The sequence below is a fragment of the Ambystoma mexicanum genome, chromosome 9, assembly GCF_040938575.1.
Source record: "Ambystoma mexicanum isolate Mex_15411 chromosome 9, UKY_AmexF1_1, whole genome shotgun sequence".
NCBI lineage: Eukaryota > Metazoa > Chordata > Amphibia > Caudata > Ambystomatidae > Ambystoma > Ambystoma mexicanum.
Window position 1 is genome coordinate 532,639,092 of NC_090931.1, and position 23,681 is coordinate 532,662,772.

At 42.7% G+C, this 23,681-nt stretch overlaps 1 protein-coding gene across 2 annotated transcripts in view; it reads left to right on the plus strand.

Annotated features, from left to right (window-relative positions):
* Window positions 1-23,681, plus strand: part of TBX4 (T-box transcription factor 4) — a 613,533-nt gene that overhangs the window by 531,086 nt on the left and 58,766 nt on the right. For both annotated transcript variants that reach the window (XM_069615083.1, XM_069615082.1), the window contains exon 6: window positions 14,635-14,787. In XM_069615083.1, coding sequence (XP_069471184.1) covers window positions 14,635-14,787 — 153 coding nt within the window. The remainder of the gene's footprint in view (window positions 1-14,634; window positions 14,788-23,681) is intronic.

Below are 23,681 nucleotides of genomic sequence, written 5' to 3' on the forward strand. Positions count from 1 at the left end.
GTTCCCATTTCCCATTTTCAAAGCAGGAAAAATAGGGGCCGGTTTAATAATAGCCTCTATTACTATAACCAGAGGTCTACATAGGTGTGATTTGCCTACTCTATGTAGTACTTTTTCTTTATCTGAAAAATACCTACCCTGAACTGTTACCATGTGGTGATCAATTTTAATCTGTGCGGACAGTGTTTTCTAGCAGATAATTTTTTTCCACAAGGCACATTTTAGGTTGATTTAGCCATGTATGTGATGTCTTAATTTCTGCATGTATTTACATTGTTAAAAACATAGTACTTTAGGGACATTAACTCAGGCGTCATTAAGCCCAGCTATCAAATATTTAGGTGGAATACGTTTTTTTTTCCTTTGCAATGTTTAATGCAATAACTTAATTTTTCCTCAAAAAGTACACAGATACTGATTCTGCAACTAACACAACACAAAAGTCAGGGTTATCATTCAGACTTCACATGTTTCCTGTAAGAGGATTCAATTCAACACTACAGCTAAGTCAACGCCTAGTCTATAATACTGAATGAAAACCCTTATTGATATATCTTTAGGTCCAGTTCATGCGTTCTGGATGACTACCCCTATATAACACCCCTCTCTTGGAATCCCCCTGACCTCGCTGAGCCAAGAAGTAGTTCTGTTTTACAAGTTAAAAGGTTTATTTGATAATTTAAACAAGAGATATATAGATCACACTTTATAATAAATTAATAATTGAATAGCACACTTAATCTGATATGATAAAGATTAATAACGGAGAATCTGGCACTAACACGCTTCTCTATAATCAATAAGGAGTTGACAAGAAATGGATAAGGTAGCACACTGGTAAATAGGAACAAAAGTATAATGTGGTAGAGGATGCTTTATGTAAGCTCAGGTGGATGCAATATTCAATGAATGCAGTACAGAAAATACTCAATATGATTTCAACCCAAACAATGTAATCACTTTTCTCTGGCTATTCACTCCCCCCCTCTTTATGCAATGCAAGGAAATGGGAGGAAAGCACACAGTTCTCAGAAATGCAATCAATGTAATCAGTTCAATCCAGCAAGCTTAGACAACCGAAAACAGATAGGAGTTTTGAAATCACAGGCCCAAATTGCTTTGATATGTGCTGGCAATGAATGAGAAATATGCTGGAAACGCTTTTAATTCCCTTTCAGAGGTTCAGGGTGAGTGGTATCTAGTTAATATTAGTCCAGGCTCACACTAGCAATGATGCAGGGATAGTTAGCAGGTTAAACGAATTTCTGGCAAATGGAAAGCAAACAGCAGCAGTTTTTACATGTGAAGAAATTGCAAATCGCGGTAAAATTCGCGGATGCGTGTTCCACGATTGCGGTAAAACTATAAGGGGTAGGAATGCGGTTCTTGGTGCGATCCAAAGCTACGATTCTAAGCTATCAGAGGAAAGTTACTGCAAGTCTCTAGCCCAAACGGTCGCGGAGATATGAGCGATTTAATAAAGGTCGTTTTTGGGTTTGCAAATTTCAAAAGCTCAAAATGACAAGTGCAGCTTGCAACTAGAAATGACAGGTGACAGCTAGGAGGCAGTTCTACTTAGGTTAAATAGATTGAATTAGATGAATTTAAACTAAGAGATTGGTTCTACACAGTTCTGCTGGGTACTCACACTATATTCTTGAATTAAATGGGCCTCATCACGGATCTGGTCAGGGTTTTAGACTGGGCTCTGGTCACTCTCTCTGCTGGTCTGGGTCTCTCTGGGTACAGCACTGCTTTCTCTTTGGTCTGGTCTCTTAGTACAGCACTGCTTTCTCTCTGGTCTGGTCTCTTTGGAGGTTTGATGGAGGTAAAGTATGGATTTTTCCGGCAGAGCGTCCCGCTGCAGATGGATTTGGAAGTTCTCTATCTGTCCTGTCTGTCTGCTTTTATGTGTTTAGAATGTGGGTGTGTTCTAGCATCACTGACCCTACCTCTCTCTCAGCTTCTAATTGGTCAAACTTCCATTTATCATTTGATTGGGGAATGAACTGTGAGTCAGAGGGATGTCATTTTATGGCTTGCAGATAGGACACTCCTCTGTCAGATTGCACATATTCTATATTTGATAATAAAAGACATATTTCAGAGTTACACAGTTGTTTGAAATTACATATACATGGTGTGGCTGAATTTAGCCATGTCTCTGTCCAAATCTGCTGTTTCTAAGAGCTTGCATTCAGAAATGGCACATATTTCACTTTTTAACTGATTTTTCAATTTCTGACATTGACCCAACTTTACATATATGTGTGCAGGGAGTATGGACATTAACTGAAGAAGTTTCAGATTTTTAACATGCATACATTTAGAGTAATATCCACTTTTCCGCTAAAACCCCCCTGAACACGCCACCGGGTCGAAAAACCTCTTAAAATGTGGGCAGAAAAATCACAAGAATTATGGTGTCATTTATAAAATTTTCACATGTCCGTACTATGAGTTATTCATCTTTTTCTAAACAATATTCTGGCTACAAAGGGGTGTGGTTTCCTGTCAGCACAAGGTAGAAATACTGGTCTTTCCAGTTCTGCCAAGCCAGCTTGCTCTCACAGGCAGTGCCCCTCCCAGCTCCTGCCAAGAGGAAGCTACATTTTACGACTGCGTAATAAAAACCTTTGCCTGAGTGAAGAGGGCTTTGTTCACTCTCCTACAGAGCACAGGTAATTCAATTATCAGATAGATGGCATATCCTTAGTGTGGGCAGCAAAAGGAAGGTTGGCCTGGGAACACAGTGGTGACTCAAGTTTCACTCCTGGTGGGGGTAGCTGCCAAGCAAAATCAAGTTCCTTAAGCCAGGTTTCAGATAAAATGTCACTTTTTGTTCCCCAGTCTAAGTCAAGACATTTTTTTACATATGCAGCTAGAAGGCTGATTCTAAGTTTAAAACTATGACATTTAAACAATTTCAACCTATGTGACACTCAAAAGTAGGTCACTCAGTCAATTTGAACATTTAGATTTGTAGTGTCTTTCAGTCCAATGCAACTTAAACTGCTGAAATCCACAGCGCAGCCAGTCTTGTTATAAGCATTTTTCTGGGCTCTTCATTTCCCAGATTTTGTAGGCACACAAAACTCCATTCTACCAAATGTCTGCTGGTGTTCAGTGAATATTTTGCACATATTGCAATGTTTGAAATAGGCACTTTGGCTTGCCTTCAGAGAAACACAGGGTGGTTTTAAACTGCCGGCTTTTGGATAGTGGTGAGTACTGGTACTGCACCCATTTTTGGGATTTAAGAAAATGAATTCCCAACAATTCTAGGTTGCATTTGGCAATCAGCATTGCCATTCCCAATGGTTTCAGACTACTGTGTGGGTAGTCCAATGGTGGTTTTAGGCAGTGTCCTTCTGTGCCCATAACATCGGCAAAAATGAGTGGCAGCCTATTCTTCATGCATTTCCCTGTGCATTTTCTGGGAAGCTCTGGCCATCATGAGTTTTCCATGTCAGTACTGCACAGTTTTGAGGTATGGCTCGGATGCATGGGTAAATACATCCCACAAGCCCCCCTCTTGCGATGGCCATTCTATTTCACGAATGGGACTCGCAAGACCTGGGATGTTTCCTCATCTTCTTCCAATAGATGGCACAGTTCATCATCTTCTTCTCCATCCGGTACTGATCGATCGGTTCTCCTCGCCAGTCCTGATGGGAGTATTGGGCGGTCCACTGGGCCCATTGGATCTTCGTTCCCGGTCTCCGGATCGTCCTCCTTGGCCAGTCTCAAGGTCTTCTTTCTCCTAGGACGACAAAGGAAGAGCGGCAATACCTACTCATAGACGTTTTTCCACCACTGTTGAGATGGTGGGACAGCATATGCATTTCATCATGACGAAACATTACATTCTTATTTTGATAAAGAAAACAGTATAACTAAGAGACAGTTTCATGCAAATCACAATATTTTAGAGACTAGATGTGGTATGTTTTATGGTTGGAACTGAATTAGTCTGAGACAGTACCCGCTAGGATTCCAGAGGATTCCTCCAGTTGTTGCAGAGTGTGCCTGGGATGGCAACATTTCAACTGGTTTATGTGGACCCACTTGTCTTCCCCCGCTGCCAAAGGACCTTTGGGGATGTGGATTTTGTAGGCCACAGGGGAGATTTTGTCTATGATCTTGAATGGTCCCTTCCATGTAGGCAAAAATTTGCGCTGCTTGGCCTGGTTCCTTTGGAAGTTGTATAGATAGACCCGGTCTCCCACCTGATATTCCTTCCTGGAAGTTTTCAGGTCATAATGGGTCTTCATGCTATCAGCTGATCTTTCTAGATTCCGCTGAGCGTAAGCAAAAGCATGTTGGAGGTGTTTCCTTAAATTCTCTACATACTCATGAGTAGTGGAGGCATTTATCAGTGTCTGCTCTTGGGTCCTGTAGAGCAAATGCTGAGGAAGCACCATCTTGCGCCCAGTCATCAACTCAAATGGTGACATTTTGGTTGCAGATGAAGGGGTAGATCTGATGGCCATTAGGACCAGAGGTAATCGGATATCCCAACTTGGCCCAGAATCTGCCACAAACTTCTTTAATATGCTCACAATTGTCCGGTTATATCTCTCTACTGCCCCAGAAGAAGCTGGTCTATAAGCAATATGCAGCTTTCTCTTGACCCCCAGTATCTCCCACATCTTTGTCATTACTTCACTGGTGAAGTGGCTACCTCTGTCTGACTCAATCCTTTGAGGTAGACCAAAATGGGAAAAGATGTGGTTAATCATCAAGGCAGCTGCCGTTTCTGCCTTGCAGTTTGGGGCTGGGAGACATTCCACCCACTTGGTAAACAAGCATGTCACAGTCAACATGTACTTATTCCCCCTAGCCGAGCGAATCACAGGGCCTACAAAGTCGATTTGTAAATCTGACCATGGCAGTGTCATCCCCCTCTTTTGGAGAGGTGCACGATGCGTGAGGGATGATGGCTGAAATTGTGCACACACAAGACACCCCTTCAAGTATTGGTCGAGGTCCTGCCCCATGTGTGGCCAGTATGCAACCTCTCTTAAGATTTCCAATGTTGTATGAAACCCCCTATGACCGGCAGTGGCCGCATCATGGGCGTGACTTAACATCAGGCTTCGGAATGAGGTAGGAACCACCCACTGATCGTGGCCAGCTTTGGATTTCCTTACCAGCAAACCGTCTTGGATTCGGAACATTTTTGGACATTTCATCAACACTCTTAGGTCCTCTTTCCCAATGTAATCGGTATCCGTCAGGGGAAAGTTCTCAGGGTCCTCAAGGTGCTGGTAAAATTTACCAATTATTGGATCCCCCTTCTGAGCGGTAATCAAATCAGCATCAGGGGTCTCCTTGCTCCATTGTGCAATTGAAAGGTCGTTGTGAGCATTTGTCTGGGACCTAGTGATGGCAGTGACCTGGATTTCCCCCAACAGGGACTCAATCTCAATTAGATCCCCTTGGATGGCCCCGGAATTGGCCAGCTGATCAGCTAAGTCATTTCCAGTTTTGTCTGGTCCCTCTACTTTGGAATGACCCTTGATCTTTTTCCAATAGATGGTCATCTCATTCGAGGTGACCAGATCATCAATGTTTTGGATCAACTTCCCATGTTTCAAGGGTTTGTTGTTAGCACATAACATGCCTCTGGTTTTCCAATTAACCAGGTGCTCCACGAACCCGTTCCGTACATAATCCGAATCTGTGATTATGACCAGTTCGTGGAGTTGATGCTGGACAGCAGTGAGGATGGCCTGATGCACAGCCATCAATTCTGCCACCTGACTACTTCGGGGACCAATTTTGTATCCAGCGGAGGGTTCTGGGGACTCATTCACCCATGCATTCCCTACGCCGGCCACCAATTCTTTCTCCCCGTTGTTGTCAACATGGTAAGAGCATCCATCCACATAGACAGTGGGCATTCCCTCACACTTGTCTTCTTCAAAGACTTTGTGGGGGGAATTAAGGTATGCCTCCATGTTGTCCTTTATTTTTAGACTTTCGTCCTCGAGACAGTTTTCTCTGGCACAATCATGCAAGTCAGCCAGACCTTGCGCGAGGGGACTCTTCTTGTTTTGGCCATATCTGACCTCCACAGGAAAGCCTTGCATTGACAGAAACCAGGAAGTAATTCGGGAATTACTCACATTTCCGGCCCGGATTCTGTCACTTTGGAGATATTGCAGAGGCTGGTGTGGAGTCTCCACTATGATGTGCTCCCCCTGGATAAACGGGCGGTAATTCTTCAATGCCCACACCGTCGCCAGGAGTGCCTTCTCACAATCGTTGAATTTTTCCTCCACAGAGGATAAAGTTTTGCTCGCATAGGAGATTACTTTATTGACCTTGTCATGCTTTTGATATAATACTGCCGTCAAGCACGTATTAGAGAACCCTGTCTCCAGGAAGAACTCCTTGTTTCTGACCGGGTAAGCTAGGCAAGGCGCTTGTGAGAGGCTTCTTTTGAGTTGTTTTACGGCCTCGGCTTGTTCTGGACCCCATTCCCACTTGACCCCCCCCTTCAGGAGATGAATCAGGGGTCTGGTGATCTCTGCGTAGCCCTCAATGAACTTTCTGCTGTAATTAGTCAGTCCAAGGAGGCTCCTTAGTTCCCGCAGAGTTGTGGGGTCTTTCAGTTTCTGAAGTGCTTCCACTTTCTTTTCCTGGGGACAGGGACCCTGAGGAGTAATCTCATGCCCCAAGAAATTAACACGGGTTCTACACCACTGTGCTTTCTGAAAGGAAAGTTTTGCTCCGGCGGCCCTCAACTGTGTCAGAACATAACGGATCTCCGCTATGTGTTCCTCAACAGTTGAGCTTTTGATGAGGACATCATCTACATAAGCCAGGTTACCCCTTGCACCCAAGTCGGGCATGGCCTTGTGTAGAAAAATGTTGAATTCATTGCCGGAGTTGAGGTATCCGAAGGGAGTCCGGGTCCAGGTGTACTGCTGGCCCCCAAAGGTAAAAGCCAGCTTGTATTGGTCCTCCCTACTGACAGGCACAGTCCAGTATCCATTGGTCAGGTCTATTGCAGTGAATACCTGTGACCCCTGGATCTGGGCCAGCCCTTGGTCAATGTAGGGCAGAGGCCATCGGGAAGTATGGACCCGTTTGTTGAGCTCCCTGAGGTCGGCACAGAGTCTCCACTGGCCGTTTGGCTTCAATATTCCCAGCACCGGATTATTGAAGGTGCTGTGGACTGGACGGATTATTCCCCGGGACTCAAGGTTCTTAATTATTTCAGTAAGGGACTCCATTGATGCGAGAGGCAAACGATATTGCTTCACAAATACAGGAGTCATGCCAGGGTCCGTGGGGATTGTTGTTGTGTGGATGTCAGTGCGACCACAGTCATATGAGTCTACCGCAAAGAGATCTTGGAAATCCAAGAAAACTTGTTTCAACTTTTGCTTCTGTTCCAGAGTCACACAGGCATCAGCTAGGTTGACTCTCTCTTCCACCATCTGCCTGAAGCCTGGAAAGACTTCTGGTTTGGCTATCTCCGCGGCCTCCTCCAGCTGGGTGGAGCAGTCCCTGGTCAGAGTGCTGATTTGGACCGGAGGCTTCAGGTGGGAAAGGCAGCCCTCATGGACTTGGAAAATCACCTCATCCCTCCTGAAGTCACAAGTCACATCTTCCTTACCATAGGGGCAGGAAGTGTACACCAGGAAGTTCCCCCCATGCCGGGTAGAAATCCTGTCTGGTGTTGTATTGTCATCACTGTCACTGTCAAAACAGTCCTTGGGGATTGGTCCTAACAGTTCATTTACAAGATCAATGGAGAAATGTTGGTCATCAACCGCCATTCCAATAATGGTGCCTGCGGCTAGAGTAATACTCTTTAAGTCGCTGTTATCCACCTCTATTGGAATGGTGTCATGTTCTATGTTGACTAATGGAGTTGGGTTTACCCCCAACCCTTGCTGTTGGAGAGAAGCATTTAGATGTATGTAAGAATCAGGGTTTTTCAACTCTTGTCCCCTTTTAACTTTCACTTCCAGGGAGAATTGTCTGGTCCTTTCTGGGATGGTGACTTCCTCTTTAACCTGAATTTCAACTGCATAAGGTAGCAATTGAGCTGACCTAAATGCTTTTTCTGGATCATCAAAGCCCATGGGATTATCCGCTAATCGGGACCAAGCTTTGAAGTTTATTAGGTCCAAACTAATGGCAAAGCGACTGAGAATGTCACTGCCTAAGTAAAAGGCGGCAGTGACGTCTCGCACGACCCAACAATTATGGACTATGCTCTTGTTGCCAATGGAGATTTTGAGCATACACCTGCTTGGCAGGAGATGTTTTGAATTGGGTGCTTCCAGGTCCATTTCCCATTTGTCTATCAGTTTGAAGGTGGGAATGGCTGGATCTTTTGGGAGTTGGCGAAACATGGCTTCGCTGATGAAGCTCTTACCATTGTTCACGCACACTCGAGCGAGAACAGAGTCCTTCCCATCATTTAACTGAACAGGGATGAACAACTGCTCTCCAATTTGCTGAATATCAGCCAGGCTTTGAGCTGATTTCACATCTTTCTGGACTATAGGAGTGGGAGTTTCAGATTGTGGATTAGTATAGAATTTCAGAGTGTTTCCTTCCAGCGTGGAATACCACTTTAAACTGGAAGGAAGGTTGATTTTCAGAAATAGAGAGGACCCCCCCATCACCAGTCTGTTGTCCTACTGCTACTACTGTCACGTCTGGAATCTGGTTGTTCTGGAAGTGAAATTCTACTTGGTCAGATTTTTGTTCAACCATGTGGCATGTGCCGTTTAAACTAACATGGTTGACACTCTGTTTTAATTTTATTGGTCGGCTAGTCTGGGTCCAGAGGACCTTGTTTACGCAATCAATTAGGGGTGACAACCTTCTCAGGAGGTCATTCCCTAGTAAACAAGGGGTGCCCTCTGGGGTCACAACTATGACCGGGTGTTTCAACTTATGTCGCCCAATTTTAATGTCCAAGTCTGCAGTCCCCTCAACGGGAATTTCCTTCCCGTCAAAGTTCTGTAGTTGTCCCGGAAGAGAGGTGAGAGGAATTTGGTAATTCTCTCCCCTTCCTGCATTCAGTTCATCAAAGGCCCTTCTGGACAGAAGGGTAGCTTGAGATCCAGTGTCCACCAGTGCCGAGATTGTACCCTGCCCCTGTACTTGTACCGGGGCATAATATCTTCCCTCCTTCTCCTCAAGGGGGCACAGATAATGCACATTTTTGGACAACTGGTGGGCTAACTTTCTGGTCTTGGACATGGCGAGAGAAGAGATTTGGGCAGAATTCGGGGGAGAGCCTTGGGAATCTGAAAGAAAAATTTGGCAACTGGAGATCAGAGCCATTGTGGGTTCCCCTGGCTCCGGTTCTGGGCCGCCCCCCCCTTTTTGGAGGCAGTCCCCAGGATGAATTTGAACCAGGGGATTTTCTTGCTGTTGGTTCTGGGATGAGATGGTGGGCGGCGGTAGCTCAGTCTCCACCTCTCCCCAGTCTGGATTGGCATCCCTAGGGACCCATTTTTCTTTGGGAGGAGTTCCCCCCTCTCTGAAGGAGAAGATCCTTTTCCCAGGATCCTCTGAGGATCCCTCTCCCTCAAATTGGAAGACCTGTACCTCCTCCTCAAACTGAGTCTGTTTGGGTCTTTTGTTTCTCCTGCCCCCCTCTGCTCCTTAGGAGGCAGACTTTCAGGGGCAAGAGATTTTGTTTCCGGTTCCTGGGTTTCCAGGGGCTGTTTACAAGTGAGGAAGGAAGCTTCCTCCAAGGCTTTACACCCCCCTTCCCTTTGTGCCTCCTCCCTGGGAACCGGTGAGTTATCGGGGTGCTGCCCCCGTCATTGTTCTGGAGCACCAGGTCCAGAGTTGGGTGCGTTCTGCGCCGGCACGCCCATCTGAGGGTTCTGCTGAGCCCTCAGTATGTGACCCAGGTCCCGCGCCATGTTTTGAACCTGGCGCTCTAACTGGGAAACCCGCTCAGGCTGATACGGGGCCCTGTTTTCTCCCCTGGGCTGATCCCGGGAAGGGTAGCTGTCCCTCCTCTGGTAATACCCCGGGTTGGGAAGATTTGGGTACCCCTCCACCCTTGGCCTCCCCTCTCCCGGATTCAGTGGTCTGGGCTCAGGGAATTGGGGAAAGAAGGATGGATGGTTTTGGGGCTGAAAGTCGGGTGGATATCTGGGGAAAAAGTTCTGCCCAGGGTTTGGTAAATTTCTGCCCTCCTGTGGGAAGTTTGGAGGGAAGTTCCCTGGGTTAGGTGCTTGTCTGGATCCCCCCCCTTGGGCTGGAGGAGTCCACACATAACCCAGGATGGGTCTGTTACCTTTGTAGCGAGGACTTACATAGTCAGGAGAGCGAGGGACCCCATTTGTGGGGCTGCCTCCCTGGCTCCCTGTCTGTGACTGGCCCGAGGACCTTCTGGGCCTAGCATTATTAGGTGCAGGTAGGTTTTTAGGCCCCCCCATCTCCAAATCCAAAACGGGGGTGACCTTTACCTCTGCCACCTTGGCAGCAGCAGGGGTGCTGTTGGCTTTGGGGTTTTTCTGGGCATTGCTTTTATTTTCTATGGGCTTCTGCACCTCATAGATCCGGGTAGCCTGTTCAATGACCCAGTCTAAAGATCTTTTCTCATGAAAATCCCTCGCGAGCTGGGTCATGATATATTTGGGCAAGGCATGGAAAAACGTATTTATAAACTCTCTACTATCTGTGCGCACCCTTCTTGTGGTCTGTGCAAAAGCACGCTTTAACTCCTGCACAAATTCTTGTGGGGCCTGATCCTCCCCACATTGCAAATTGTAGGCTGCCTTGCGAGCCTCTTGAGGATTTCTGTGAACAGAAAAATGTTTCAGGATGGCCGCCTTATAGGTGGACCATCTTAAATGATTTTGGTCCTCCAGCCCCGCAAAGAAACTGGAGTATTCCGGGGAGAAGGTCCACTTTACATATTGAATGCAGCTTTGGCTGTCCTTCAAATGGAAAGTCTCCATCATTTGTTCAAACAACTCTAAGTGCTCCCAAACAGAATACTTAGCGTTCTTATGGTAAGGCATGATGACGCTCCTGATCGCCTTAATCTGCTTTAAGGGGTCCTTAAGCAAGGCCCTTTTTGCCTTATTGGCCTTTTTGGTTCGGGTAACCCTTGTCCATTCTTCCTCGGACTCAGAGGCACTGCTCCCAGAGGTTCCCGTCTGTTCTTCCAGGTTTTCCCGGATTCTGCGAGCCTGGGAATGGCTGGCAGAATGTGGGGGCCTGGTCTCCTGTGTCCTGCGCAGTTCAGAGGAGTCTTCAGATTCCTCCTTGCTGCCAGGATTTGATGGGTACCCCCTCCACTGACCTAACTGGGCAGAGGTTTTCAGGATGCCCTTAATGGGCCTACTCTCCTGGGGTTCCCCATTGAACTGTACTGTACTTGGGTGCCCATACCCGGATGCCCACCCCCACTTTGTAAGAGGATTCAATTCAACACTACAGCTAAGTCAACGCCTAGTCTATAATACTGAATGAAAACCCTTATTGATATATCTTTAGGTCCAGTTCATGCGTTCTGGATGACTACCCCTATATAACACCCCTCTCTTGGAATCCCCCTGACCCCGCTGAGCCAAGAAGTAGTTCTGTTTTACAAGTTAAAAGGTTTATTTGATAATTTAAACAAGAGATATATAGATCACACTTTATAATAAATTAATAATTGAATAGCACACTTAATCTGATATGATAAAGATTAATAACGGAGAATCTGGCACTAACACGCTTCTCTATAATCAATAAGGAGTTGACAAGAAATGGATAAGGTAGCACACTGGTAAATAGGAACAAAAGTATAATGTGGTAGAGGATGCTTTATGTAAGCTCAGGTGGATGCAATATTCAATGAATGCAGTACAGAAAATACTCAATATGATTTCAACCCAAACAATGTAATCACTTTTCTCTGGCTATTCACTCCCCCCCTCTTTATGCAATGCAAGGAAATGGGAGGAAAGCACACAGTTCTCAGAAATGCAATCAATGTAATCAGTTCAATCCAGCAAGCTTAGACAACCGAAAACAGATAGGAGTTTTGAAATCACAGGCCCAAATTGCTTTGATATGTGCTGGCAATGAATGAGAAATATGCTGGAAACGCTTTTAATTCCCTTTCAGAGGTTCAGGGTGAGTGGTATCTAGTTAATATTAGTCCAGGCTCACACTAGCAATGATGCAGGGATAGTTAGCAGGTTAAACGAATTTCTGGCAAATGGAAAGCAAACAGCAGCAGTTTTTACATGTGAAGAAATTGCAAATCGCGGTAAAATTCGCGGATGCGTGTTCCACGATTGCGGTAAAACTATAAGGGGTAGGAATGCGGTTCTTGGTGCGATTCAAAGCTACGATTCTAAGCTATCAGAGGAAAGTTACTGCAAGTCTCTAGCCCAAACGGTCGCGGAGATATGAGCGATTTAATAAAGGTCGTTTTTGGGTTTGCAAATTTCAAAAGCTCAAAATGACAAGTGCAGCTTGCAACTAGAAATGACAGGTGACAGCTAGGAGGCAGTTCTACTTAGGTTAAATAGATTGAATTAGATGAATTTAAACTAAGAGATTGGTTCTACACAGTTCTGCTGGGTACTCACACTATATTCTTGAATTAAATGGGCCTCATCACGGATCTGGTCAGGGTTTTAGACTGGGCTCTGGTCACTCTCTCTGCTGGTCTGGGTCTCTCTGGGTACAGCACTGCTTTCTATTTGGTCTGGTCTCTTAGTACAGCACTGCTTTCTCTCTGGTCTGGTCTCTGGAGGTTTGATGGAGGTAAAGTATGGATTTTTCCGGCAGAGCGTCCCGCTGCAGATGGATTTGGAAGTTCTCTATCTGTCCTGTCTGTCTGCTTTTATGTGTTTAGAATGTGGGTGTGTTCTAGCATCACTGACCCTACCTCTCTCTCAGCTTCTAATTGGTCAAACTTCCATTTATCATTTGATTGGGGAATGAACTGTGAGTCAGAGGGATGTCATTTTATGGCTTGCAGATAGGACACTCCTCTGTCAGATTGCACATATTCTATATTTGATAATAAAAGACATATTTCAGAGTTACACAGTTGTTTGAAATTACATATACATGGTGTGGCTGAATTTAGCCATGTCTCTGTCCAAATCTGCTGTTTCTAAGAGCTTGCATTCAGAAATGGCACATATTTCACTTTTTAACTGATTTTTCAATTTCTGACATTGACCCAACTTTACATATATGTGTGCAGGGAGTATGGACATTAACTGAAGAAGTTTCAGATTTTTAACATGCATACATTTAGAGTAATATCCACTTTTCCGCTAAAACCCCCCTGAACACGCCACCGGGTCGAAAAACCTCTTAAAATGTGGGCAGAAAAATCACAAGAATTATGGTGTCATTTATAAAATTTTCACATGTCCGTACTATGAGTTATTCATCTTTTTCTAAACAATATTCTGGCTACAAAGGGGTGTGGTTTCCTCTCAGCACAAGGTAGAAATACTGGTCTTTCCAGTTCTGCCAAGCCAGCTTGCTCTCACAGGCAGTGCCCCTCCCAGCTCCTGCCAAGAGGAAGCTACATTTTACGACTGCGTAATAAAAACCTTTGCCTGAGTGAAGAGGGCTTTGTTCACTCTCCTACAGAGCACAGGTAATTCAATTATCAGATAGATGGCATATCCTTAGTGTGGGCAGCAAAAGGAAGGTTGGCCTGGGAACACAGTGGTGACTCAAGTTTCACTCCTGGTGGGGGTAGCTGCCAAGCAAAATCAAGTTCCTTAAGCCAGGTTTCAGATAAAATGTCACTTTTTGTTCCCCAGTCTAAGTCAAGACATTTTTTTACATATGCAGCTAGAAGGCTGATTCTAAGTTTAAAACTATGACATTTAAACAATTTCAACCTATGTGACACTCAAAAGTAGGTCACTCAGTCAATTTGAACATTTAGATTTGTAGTGTCTTTCAGTCCAATGCAACTTAAACTGCTGAAATCCACAGCGCAGCCAGTCTTGTTATAAGCATTTTTCTGGGCTCTTCATTTCCCAGATTTTGTAGGCACACAAAACTCCATTCTACCAAATGTCTGCTGGTGTTCAGTGAATATTTTGCACATATTGCAATGTTTGAAATAGGCACTTTGGCTTGCCTTCAGAGAAACACAGGGTGGTTTTAAACTGCCGGCTTTTGGATAGTGGTGAGTACTGGTACTGCACCCATTTTTGGGATTTAAGAAAATGAATTCCCAACAATTCTAGGTTGCATTTGGCAATCAGCATTGCCATTCCCAATGGTTTCAGACTACTGTGTGGGTAGTCCAATGGTGGTTTTAGGCAGTGTCCTTCTGTGCCCATAACATCGGCAAAAATGAGTGGCAGCCTATTCTTCATGCATTTCCCTGTGCATTTTCTGGGAAGCTCTGGCCATCATGAGTTTTCCATGTCAGTACTGCACAGTTTTGAGGTATGGCTCGGATGCATGGGTAAATACATCCCACATTCCTTTACAAAGTACAGCTACACTGAGATCTTATGTTTAACCTCAACGTAACTGAATGGAAAGTTTTACTATGAAATAAAATGAACAACAGTCTATTCTGAAAAGGAAATGTACACAAAATTGCAAAACAAAGTTATGTAGGTGTTTAAAGCTGTATTGTTTTATCTATTACAGATAATTTTGAATTCGATGCACAAATACCAGCCCAGATTGCACATCGTTAAAGCGGATGAAAACAACGCATTTGGGTCTAAGAATACGGCCTTCTGCACACATGTGTTTCCAGAGACTTCTTTCATATCTGTGACGTCCTATCAAAATCACAAAGTAAGGCACTTTTTAAAAATGTTCATCTGGCTGGATAATTGAACATTTATATATTTTCATTAAAAAATAATAAGCATGTGTATCAAGATTTAAAAAAACTTGGAAGCGCTCTGCAAAAGTTTGCCTATTTTCAAAATAATGCAAGCAAAATATCCATATAAAATCTGCAAAAAGAAGGGTCAAGCGACCAGAGTAAGAGTATTGAATAATGAAGCATAGAGATATTAGCCCTGATTTACAAAAGCTTTTTGCAATGGCACAATCCCATTGAAAAACACTTTGTAAATTAGGCACGTTGTTTTAACCAAAGGGTCTTAATTTTATGTCAAAATTCTAACAATGAGGCAGTCAAATGTAAAGCAAGATGCAAACAATTCTGCACCTTAGGGCCTTAGAAAGAGGAGGACTGGTTGCTTTTTTAATGTTTTTATTTTCGATTCTGTCGAGTAACACTCCATTTTGAAAGCCCAAGTGGAAAAGAAAGATGGCGTGCACTGTAGTCTAAACCTTTGACCCAGGCATGCATGCTTTAATCTTTCTTAACAAGCTATTTTTTTTTACCACCACATGCTGTAGTTTGCTGTGGTTTGGAATGTCTGTATGCATATTATTTGGTAACCTTTACCATAGGCAGTTCAAAAAGGAAAAGAAAATCATAAATTACAACAGAAACATATATCATCAAGATAGAAATGATAGACTTATCTGTACTAATGAGATATACTAAATGTAAAAATATCAACATTTCTGTTGAAATAATGAACTAATGATTTCGGAGAAAAGAAGAAAATAAAAAAGGGTGCATTGACATTAGATAAAATAAATGTAGGTAAAAAAAACTCTATACATTGCTTTTAAATCTATGATTTTAATACCTAACAATTTTCAGGTGGGATCAACATTGTAGAAAAAACCTTTGAAAGCCAGAGATGATAACCAAGATTCTACAACTGATTTTGACTCACATTTTCAAATGAACATTGATTACTTTTTTGTTGGCTTGAGATTCAAACCTACTGTTGACATCATGATTGCACGTTGGCACCTTAGAGTTGGATCTGGAGGTCTCCATGTGGAGAAGTTGTCAGTGTCCAGACAAAGGATATATAAAGCATGCCAGATCTATATGTGAAACATTTGGATGCTGTCTTAGTGATTTTTCAAGGAATTCACAGCTGATCAAGTGATCGCTCTGTATTAAAACACACATGCCCCAAAGGCACAAGTGCACTCTGAACACTAGATTGCACCTCCATCCTGCAGGTTATAATGGGCAGTTGTGGGTGATGCGCCAGTAAAACAGACACTTACCAGTGTAAGAGACCTATCAAAAAACAGCCGTCTGTATACTCATTTGTGATCCTTGGTGATGCCTTATGTGAGTTCATGTGGCAGGAGGGCTGTTCTAATAGCAGGTGGAAGATTTTTCTTGGTTCAAACCTGGAAAAGAACCTTTAAAACTGTGGCAAGCATAACTATTTAAACAATAAGATTCTTTCCGATTACACGACCTTCAAACTCAGTTGTCTGAAGAGGTTTGTGGTTGTCATCATTTCCCAATGGAATCTCTACATTATGAATAAATAAAGTTTCTAATAAATACATAAACCCACATGAATTGGTGTCCAATGAATGAACGTATTTGAGTGTACATAGGGCACTTTACATTGTCATATTGGACTTCATTGAGACAGTAGATGATTCATGCATAACTGAGTGATCCACTACACAGAATAGTATAGCTGCATACACAAACATTAAATAAAATTGTGAAGACCAACACCTCTTAATGCACTATAAGGACAACACAGCTTTTCAGTTAAGGGCTGGTTACATTCAATTCACCTCTCACACCATAGATCTTTTCAATTATGCTTTTTATTGCAAAGGCTGTTTGTCAGAATCAGCAATGACAACTTATTTGTGTTCATTGCATCAGTTTACAAAAGGCCCCCTTCCCATGTATCCAGTCAATTATACATGTATGTGCTACACTTCGTAAATGCTGCCATCAAAGCCTTTCTCGGCTTTGTACCACACACTCCTCTTCCACTGCATGTCACACTCTGGGAAATCTCCTGGTGATTCTGAGCCAGTAAAGCACCGAAGGAGGAGCACATCAGGGTGCTATGTATTCCCTAATATATTTGTTTCTATCTTAACACATACATGTATGGGTTCCCAGTGTGTGTGTATGCATTTTGGCAGTGCATTTCATAAAAGACATACCGATATAACTAATAAGATCAAATAAACAATAACCACAATACATACTAGACTATTCTCACTAGTATAGTAAAGAACATAAGAAACAAAAACAAGAAAACTAAAATGATCGCATGAAGAAAAATATAAATAAAACATATAGATGTGTTGAGCAACTGCAGAATGTCAAAAATAAAATCTATAAACGTGTGTTTGTGTGTGTGTGTGTGTGTGTGTGTGTGTGTGTGTGTGTAATTATATTTATATAATGTATGCCACATACAGGATTGCCTAGAATCAAAGCACTAAACTACAAAAACTGAGTCTAAACAAAGTCCATCACATTGCAATTTAAAACTTAACTCACATTACACCACTACTTCACAACACTTGGTTTAAATATTAGGTAGCTTACATTAATATGCATTATCTGTCTTGTTATTTTCTCCTTGCTCATTTTCTTTTCTCCACCAGACTAAGATCTGGATAACCCGTGGCCGGGGCAGAGTGTACCCCACTCCATGGACAAGCCTGTGCCCTCTGTAATGACGGCTGTGAAGGCATTACAAAGAAGGACACAGACAACGGATTCCAGATTTAAAACAATCAGTTTTATTAACTTAAATGTCAGGATGGAAAAAGGCCTAACTTGCCCTATGCTAAGGTGGAATTTCCCCACCTAAACATAACTAAGGAAAGTCTCAGTCAAAGAGTTCAACTTAAGAATCTCTCTGTGCCCAAACCCTATACTTGCCCTCACAACTACAAGGTGTAGGGATGTCAGAAACTAAAAAGAAAACAGTTTAACACAAAGTCCTGAGCTTCTCCAAACTTGCAGCTTCCTTTCAGCTCTCTTCCCCAAGTAAAAAACGGTTCCAAAAATCAAAGTTCCCTTTCTTAGAGTTAGGATGCAATAGTCCTATTCAAGTCTCTGGGTTTCTTTTCCCCCAAATAAGGACTTGGGTGCCCTTTCCCAAGTTCCAAGTCACATAGTTCAAACAATCTTGAAAATAAATGTTCCTACTTAGGGCTCAGGGTTCCCCCCCTAATTCCCTAATTTCAAGTGGCACAGTTCAAAACAAAATACAAAATATCTTTGTTTCCATAGTTCAGTTAATATTGATTTGAATATTTGTTCAGATAGTTTGCAGCTTGTATATAAATTGAAAATTCCACTGCTAATCAGGCTCCAATATCTCTTGTTTGTGGAATCCGTAAAGTCACATTAGATTTCAGCATAGTGAGGGTTGTTCAATATAATGGGTAGCTTGGAATATTCATTTAAATGTTCAACATATAATTGTTTGCTTGAAATGAAAGTGTCTTTTCCCCTCTTTGGGTTCCCAAGTTGTTAATTCTGTAATGGTTGCAAAGTTTTACTTCACTTCAGCATTCAACAATGATATCTCTTGTTTAGGGTTCATTTTCCCTTCATCTATAGTTCAAGAGTTGTTTGTTTCACTTTAGTTGAATGGTTCACTGCTCGGAGGACTTCGATAACGTGTTTCTTGCCATCACGAGACCACTCCAATACAAAGTCTTCCTCTTTCTTTAATAATTGACAAATATAGTTATTGGTTTCACTTTAATTGAATAGTACAATGTTCGAAGACCATAAAAAATGTATTTCCTACTGCACGCGACCACTCCAATACAAAATGTTCAGGTCAGGAAATGCTCAAGTTCACACACACGTGCACTGGCTTTCTCAATCCCCCAAAACTCACCAGTCACTTTAAACGTGTGTACACGGCCTTCTTCCTTTGGTGTATGGGCTCCAGTTCCTGCCCTTCAGACACTCCTGGGGTGGTGCTCCACCCCAGAGGAACAAGCATGTTCAGTATACAGGAAATGGGCAGCCTTCCAGAATGGCTCCTTCACTGGTCCCAGTCTGCTACAGGGAGTACCAACTCCCACGCCACACCATAGGGTTCTCTGCTGCATACATCAGCCTCCTGATCCTTCTCCTGTCATTTCCCGTTGCCACTGGTTTGGGCTCCATTTATACACCTGCAGCCCTTTCACAGGCTGCAGGTGTGGATGACCAATCAGCCTTGCCTGACCCCCATTAAAGGGACATGCGTGACCTCCACTGCTCTCAGTAGGCATCTTACTTCTCTTGGTACTAGAGTGGTAAAAGAGCATAGTCTTCATTGCTCTTAGTTGCCTCTTCTTCATCCCATTACTTACAAGTGTCAATTGTGGAGACATGAGGGGAGCTGGCTTACAACAGTACATAAAAGTTGAGGAAGGGCAGAAAGGGTTGGTTGGTCATCGCTAGGGAATGAGGGATACCTTGTCTCGCCCAAACGCACCCCACTGCCAGTCGCCAAGGACCATCCACCCAGATGATCGTCCCTCGCTTCTCCGCCGCCCAGGATCAGGATTCCCTGGCCACCTGTGCAGAGGATCCAAGGGGTCGAGGAGTGAGAATACTCTCAGGTTTTTCACGCTGCATGGTGATTTGGTGAAGAAAAACTCCTATTAAACTAACCTAAGTATAGTTAAAGTGAGTTCTGTGAAGTAGTATGAGTTAAAGTTTAATTTGTAGTGTGTTGGAGTTTTTTTTTACCTAAATGTTTGCAGTAACTATAACCTTGGCACATCCAACATTTGTGGATTTTACTTTTCTGTTGGTTTCATGTCTTTGGCACGAGTAGATCCCTTTACCTAGCCATAGATTCGTGTTTCTTGGTGCTTGTCATAGATATATCTTACTCTGTGTAGATTTGACTATCTAGAATCTGTATCCTGAATAGTAAAATGTTGTATCCTAAAGCATATATGCACGTATCTTCAATTACTTTAATGCAATGAACTCTTCCCATGATGTGTATCTCTATCTGTAATAAGTTCTGTTCATCTGTTCTGGTGAAAATACATGGTTTGATAAGCATTCCTATCAAATGAACTCCACTCCGATATGAAAACAAGGAATTTGGCTTTAAAAAAAATCTTCATTTCTTGATTTTGTCTCAGCAAATCCCAATAATTCTCCTATGATTGCAACTTTGGTGTGATAAAGTATTTATGAAAAAAAACAAATTGGTCTTTACCAAGCATACTTCGTTAAACTTGATCTTGAGCTTAATTCAACACCTCTCATCATAAGCAGTAATGCCGATGGTTTTAGTTGCTCTGTTATTGTCTCTTTCATTATATCCTTTCTTCATCTTTCTCCTGGTGACTCTCTTTTAAGTGGTATAAACTGATGTTATGGTAAAATGTTTTGGGTGCCTTTAGTGTAGACAATGTGTGCTGTGTTTGTGCTATCTTGATATGTTGATGCAATTTAAATCTTAATATTAAAATGTATAGATACTGATATGTTTAGAAAAGGTACCTCTTGATCCTTTACTTTTACAGAAGACTTCAACATTAGATTTAACAGTTTCACTAAAGACATTGACACAAAAAAAAGTTTCTGTGACAAATTATGAAGTATTAATACAATATTTGCTTAATATCTTCAAATGACATTTTTATTGTTCATTTGGTAAAACACAGATAATCTCAACATCAAATGTAAGCAGATTTGCATATTTAGGGGCCACACTTAAGTCCATATTGGAGCCACCTAACTGTTGGAACACTGTTTCTAGTACACAGAGTTTTTTTGAAGTGCAAACCTTAATAGTAAGGTCACGACTCCATTGATCCCTCTCCCCACTTCATTTTGCATCACACGAATTTCTCACTGTTTTTCTCACAGACAGATAAAGCACAGGAGGGGTACCAATAGCTAGTACTGTCCAGCCCCTCCTTTTCATCCTTCACTTTGGAAATACTCATGTGCTCAAAAGATTGTAGAAGATAGTTAATGGTTGAAACAAGAAATAATATATTTATAATTAGTTAATTTTAACGTGAGTAATACCCAGAGGTTTCTAAGCGCAGACTCAGGATTCGAACCTGCGTTGCTCTGCATCATCTCGCGTTACTCCTGAGCTATCCACCTGAGCTTGTTTTCGTTTCGTAAGCAGCCACTCAGAAAGTCTATGAAAAATGGTGTAATTTGTGGAGTGCATATTTACTGCATCTATTTTTACAGAATCTATATTTGGAAAATAAGTGTTGTATTTATTCTGAGTAAGCTTTTGTTGCCCCAACCGCGCCTAAGTTTAGCAGTCCATTAAGTGCTTAACATTAACCGTGTCATATATTATACATGTACTATCTTCAATGTAGTGCTTTCTAGCCAGTAAGGACAGATATCCACTTTTCGTCTGATGGTTGAGTTGCTTGTCCTGTTAGCTCGGAACTCTTGCACTACAACATGTAATATATTATCTTCACTTCTGCTAATATTTTATGAAAAACAGTGTTTGCATATTTGCACACTTAGTGATCACTGTTAGATGACTTGTCACACTGGTATCACCTCTATGCCAGAAAATGTGATAGGCACCAGATTCCACGCCCCCAACACCCTTTACCAAGCTGTGCCCCTTCCCCTGTAGTGATGACAGTGGAGATGATAGGCAGTAGGGGGCGTGATGGGGCCTAGCAGAGATTCGCTGTGGCACAGCATTCATCCTGGTTGTGGCTGTGGTTGCTGCTCTGATGATGCCTCTGGTGATGGTTGTAGGTTGCCTCAGTTGGTGGGCATGGTTCTGGTGGTGGTGGCACTACCAGGAGCCCTGCAAATATCCATTCTCTCAACCTACATTTGGAGCCACTGGGAATACTCCTTTCTGGCCTCATCATTGCAGATGCGCCAATGCACAGATGGCAGACAGCTCCACCTGAAGAACAACTCTGTTTTACGGCATCAATTGATTTAGACACTATCTTTGGCTTATCAAGTCACACAAATCAATATAAATAGTCATTACACTGGGACATACCACTTAACAAGCTCTTATCCAGAAGTGTCTGACATACATGAGGTGAAAAGGTTTCTTACCCCAACTAATACCCTAAACAACATCACTGAGATTCACCCTTGACTGTGACCAGACATTCAAGACTAACAATCACAAGAAATGCAGATAAGCTGGAACCAGCTATCACTCATATGCAGAACAGAAAGAAAAGCTTCATCCCACCTCCTGATTTCAGAGCTGTAGCCAAAGACTTAGGCCTCTCCTAAATGTAAAGCCCTCCTCAGAGAGGCTGCAGCCTTCATCTCTGCAGCCCTGAAAGCAGTCTACATGCCAAAGTACACCCTCCTCAGAAGGGATTTGGCTGCCTTAACCCCACCAGCAAGCATTGTACTGGGTACACTTCCAGGCCCGCATCATTTTAAATCAGCCTGTATCACCTACACGGCTATGATGACCACTGCACCCCAACACCTGGCTAAATATAACTCGACATCATGGGCAGCCAATGCACCATTAGAAGTAACAATATCTCAGGGCTAGAAGCCAAGAAGCACAAGAAAGCAAAAGCAGGACATCTCCTGCTATGAACCAGGACTGTGGAATAAATAACCTTCATCGATCAGGCTGACCCCTTCTATCACGCACTTCAGACGGGAACTGAAGTCTCTACTCCTGAAAGAACACACCATCACACACAGACAATGAATCACTGAGGGACCCCGACCCCGGTTTAGCTCGTATTTGATTTCCCCTAATCCTATACCTACCCACTTATTGTGCAGAGCTCTATTCGTAGCCAGCTAGATTCACTGTAGAAATCCCATAGATACTTGCTCGACTTGACATACTAATCCCTCTTTTGTCTTTGAATGAGTTGTGGGTAGTACTCTCTATATAATTCTTTATATGCCACTTGCCCCTCTTCACACACCAAACGTGTTGCCTTCCTGTGCATTTATCTAAACCTTCCCTGGTTTCTTCTTTCTGCATTTCTATTTAAGGGAAATAGCAATAATATTGACGCGTGTGTCTTCCCTCCAATATTACTTGCAGTTGATTAAGCAGAGCTGGGGTCTGTGTCCAGTTCACCAGCTACCAGCCTCTCTGGTAAATACATGACTCATACATAATACAAACAATGCAGGTCAGTTTTATAATCATGGGTATCATTTTTAAAGGTCCAGAATTTGATTGTAGCAATAGCTCTAATAAACCTGTCCAAATTCTTTAGTGGAATTGCCAGTTCCTCGAGCGGATTAGTTTTACTCCATGCTTCTTTCAAGGGCCCATGGGTGGCTTCCGTAGTGTCCTTACTGAACATGTTAAGATCCTTCATTAAAAATGGTCAGTCCTGTCGCTTCGAACTCTTTCTTTTCTCAAAACAAATGGTTCATTTAATACAAACATGCAACCCAATCAGATTCCCCTCTTCAGCTGGTGAACTTTGAAACAGATACATCATATACTGCTGTGAGGGATTATTGTATATTTGTGTTGATGCCATACATGGGCAAGCATGCATACATTTCGGAAACGGTAGATAAAGAGGAGGTCACTGGGAAAACCAGAAGTATTACTAAGGGATTAACTAATAACATATTATTTATGAAGGCTTGCTTTTTTGATACTCCTATTAGTGGCATTCAATAGTTCAATTAATTATTTCCATTTGTTTATTTGTCTCCAAGATTATATATTTTTATTTATTTATTTATTTTATTGAAATATATTTTCAAGGTCAACATGCAACATTTGCACATACATGCCATGATCTTATCCAGGATAATACACCTGGCTAAGTCCTCCTCTACAGATGCTGTACCAGGAGGGAGTTATGTGGGTGAGTGGCTGATGGGAGAACGT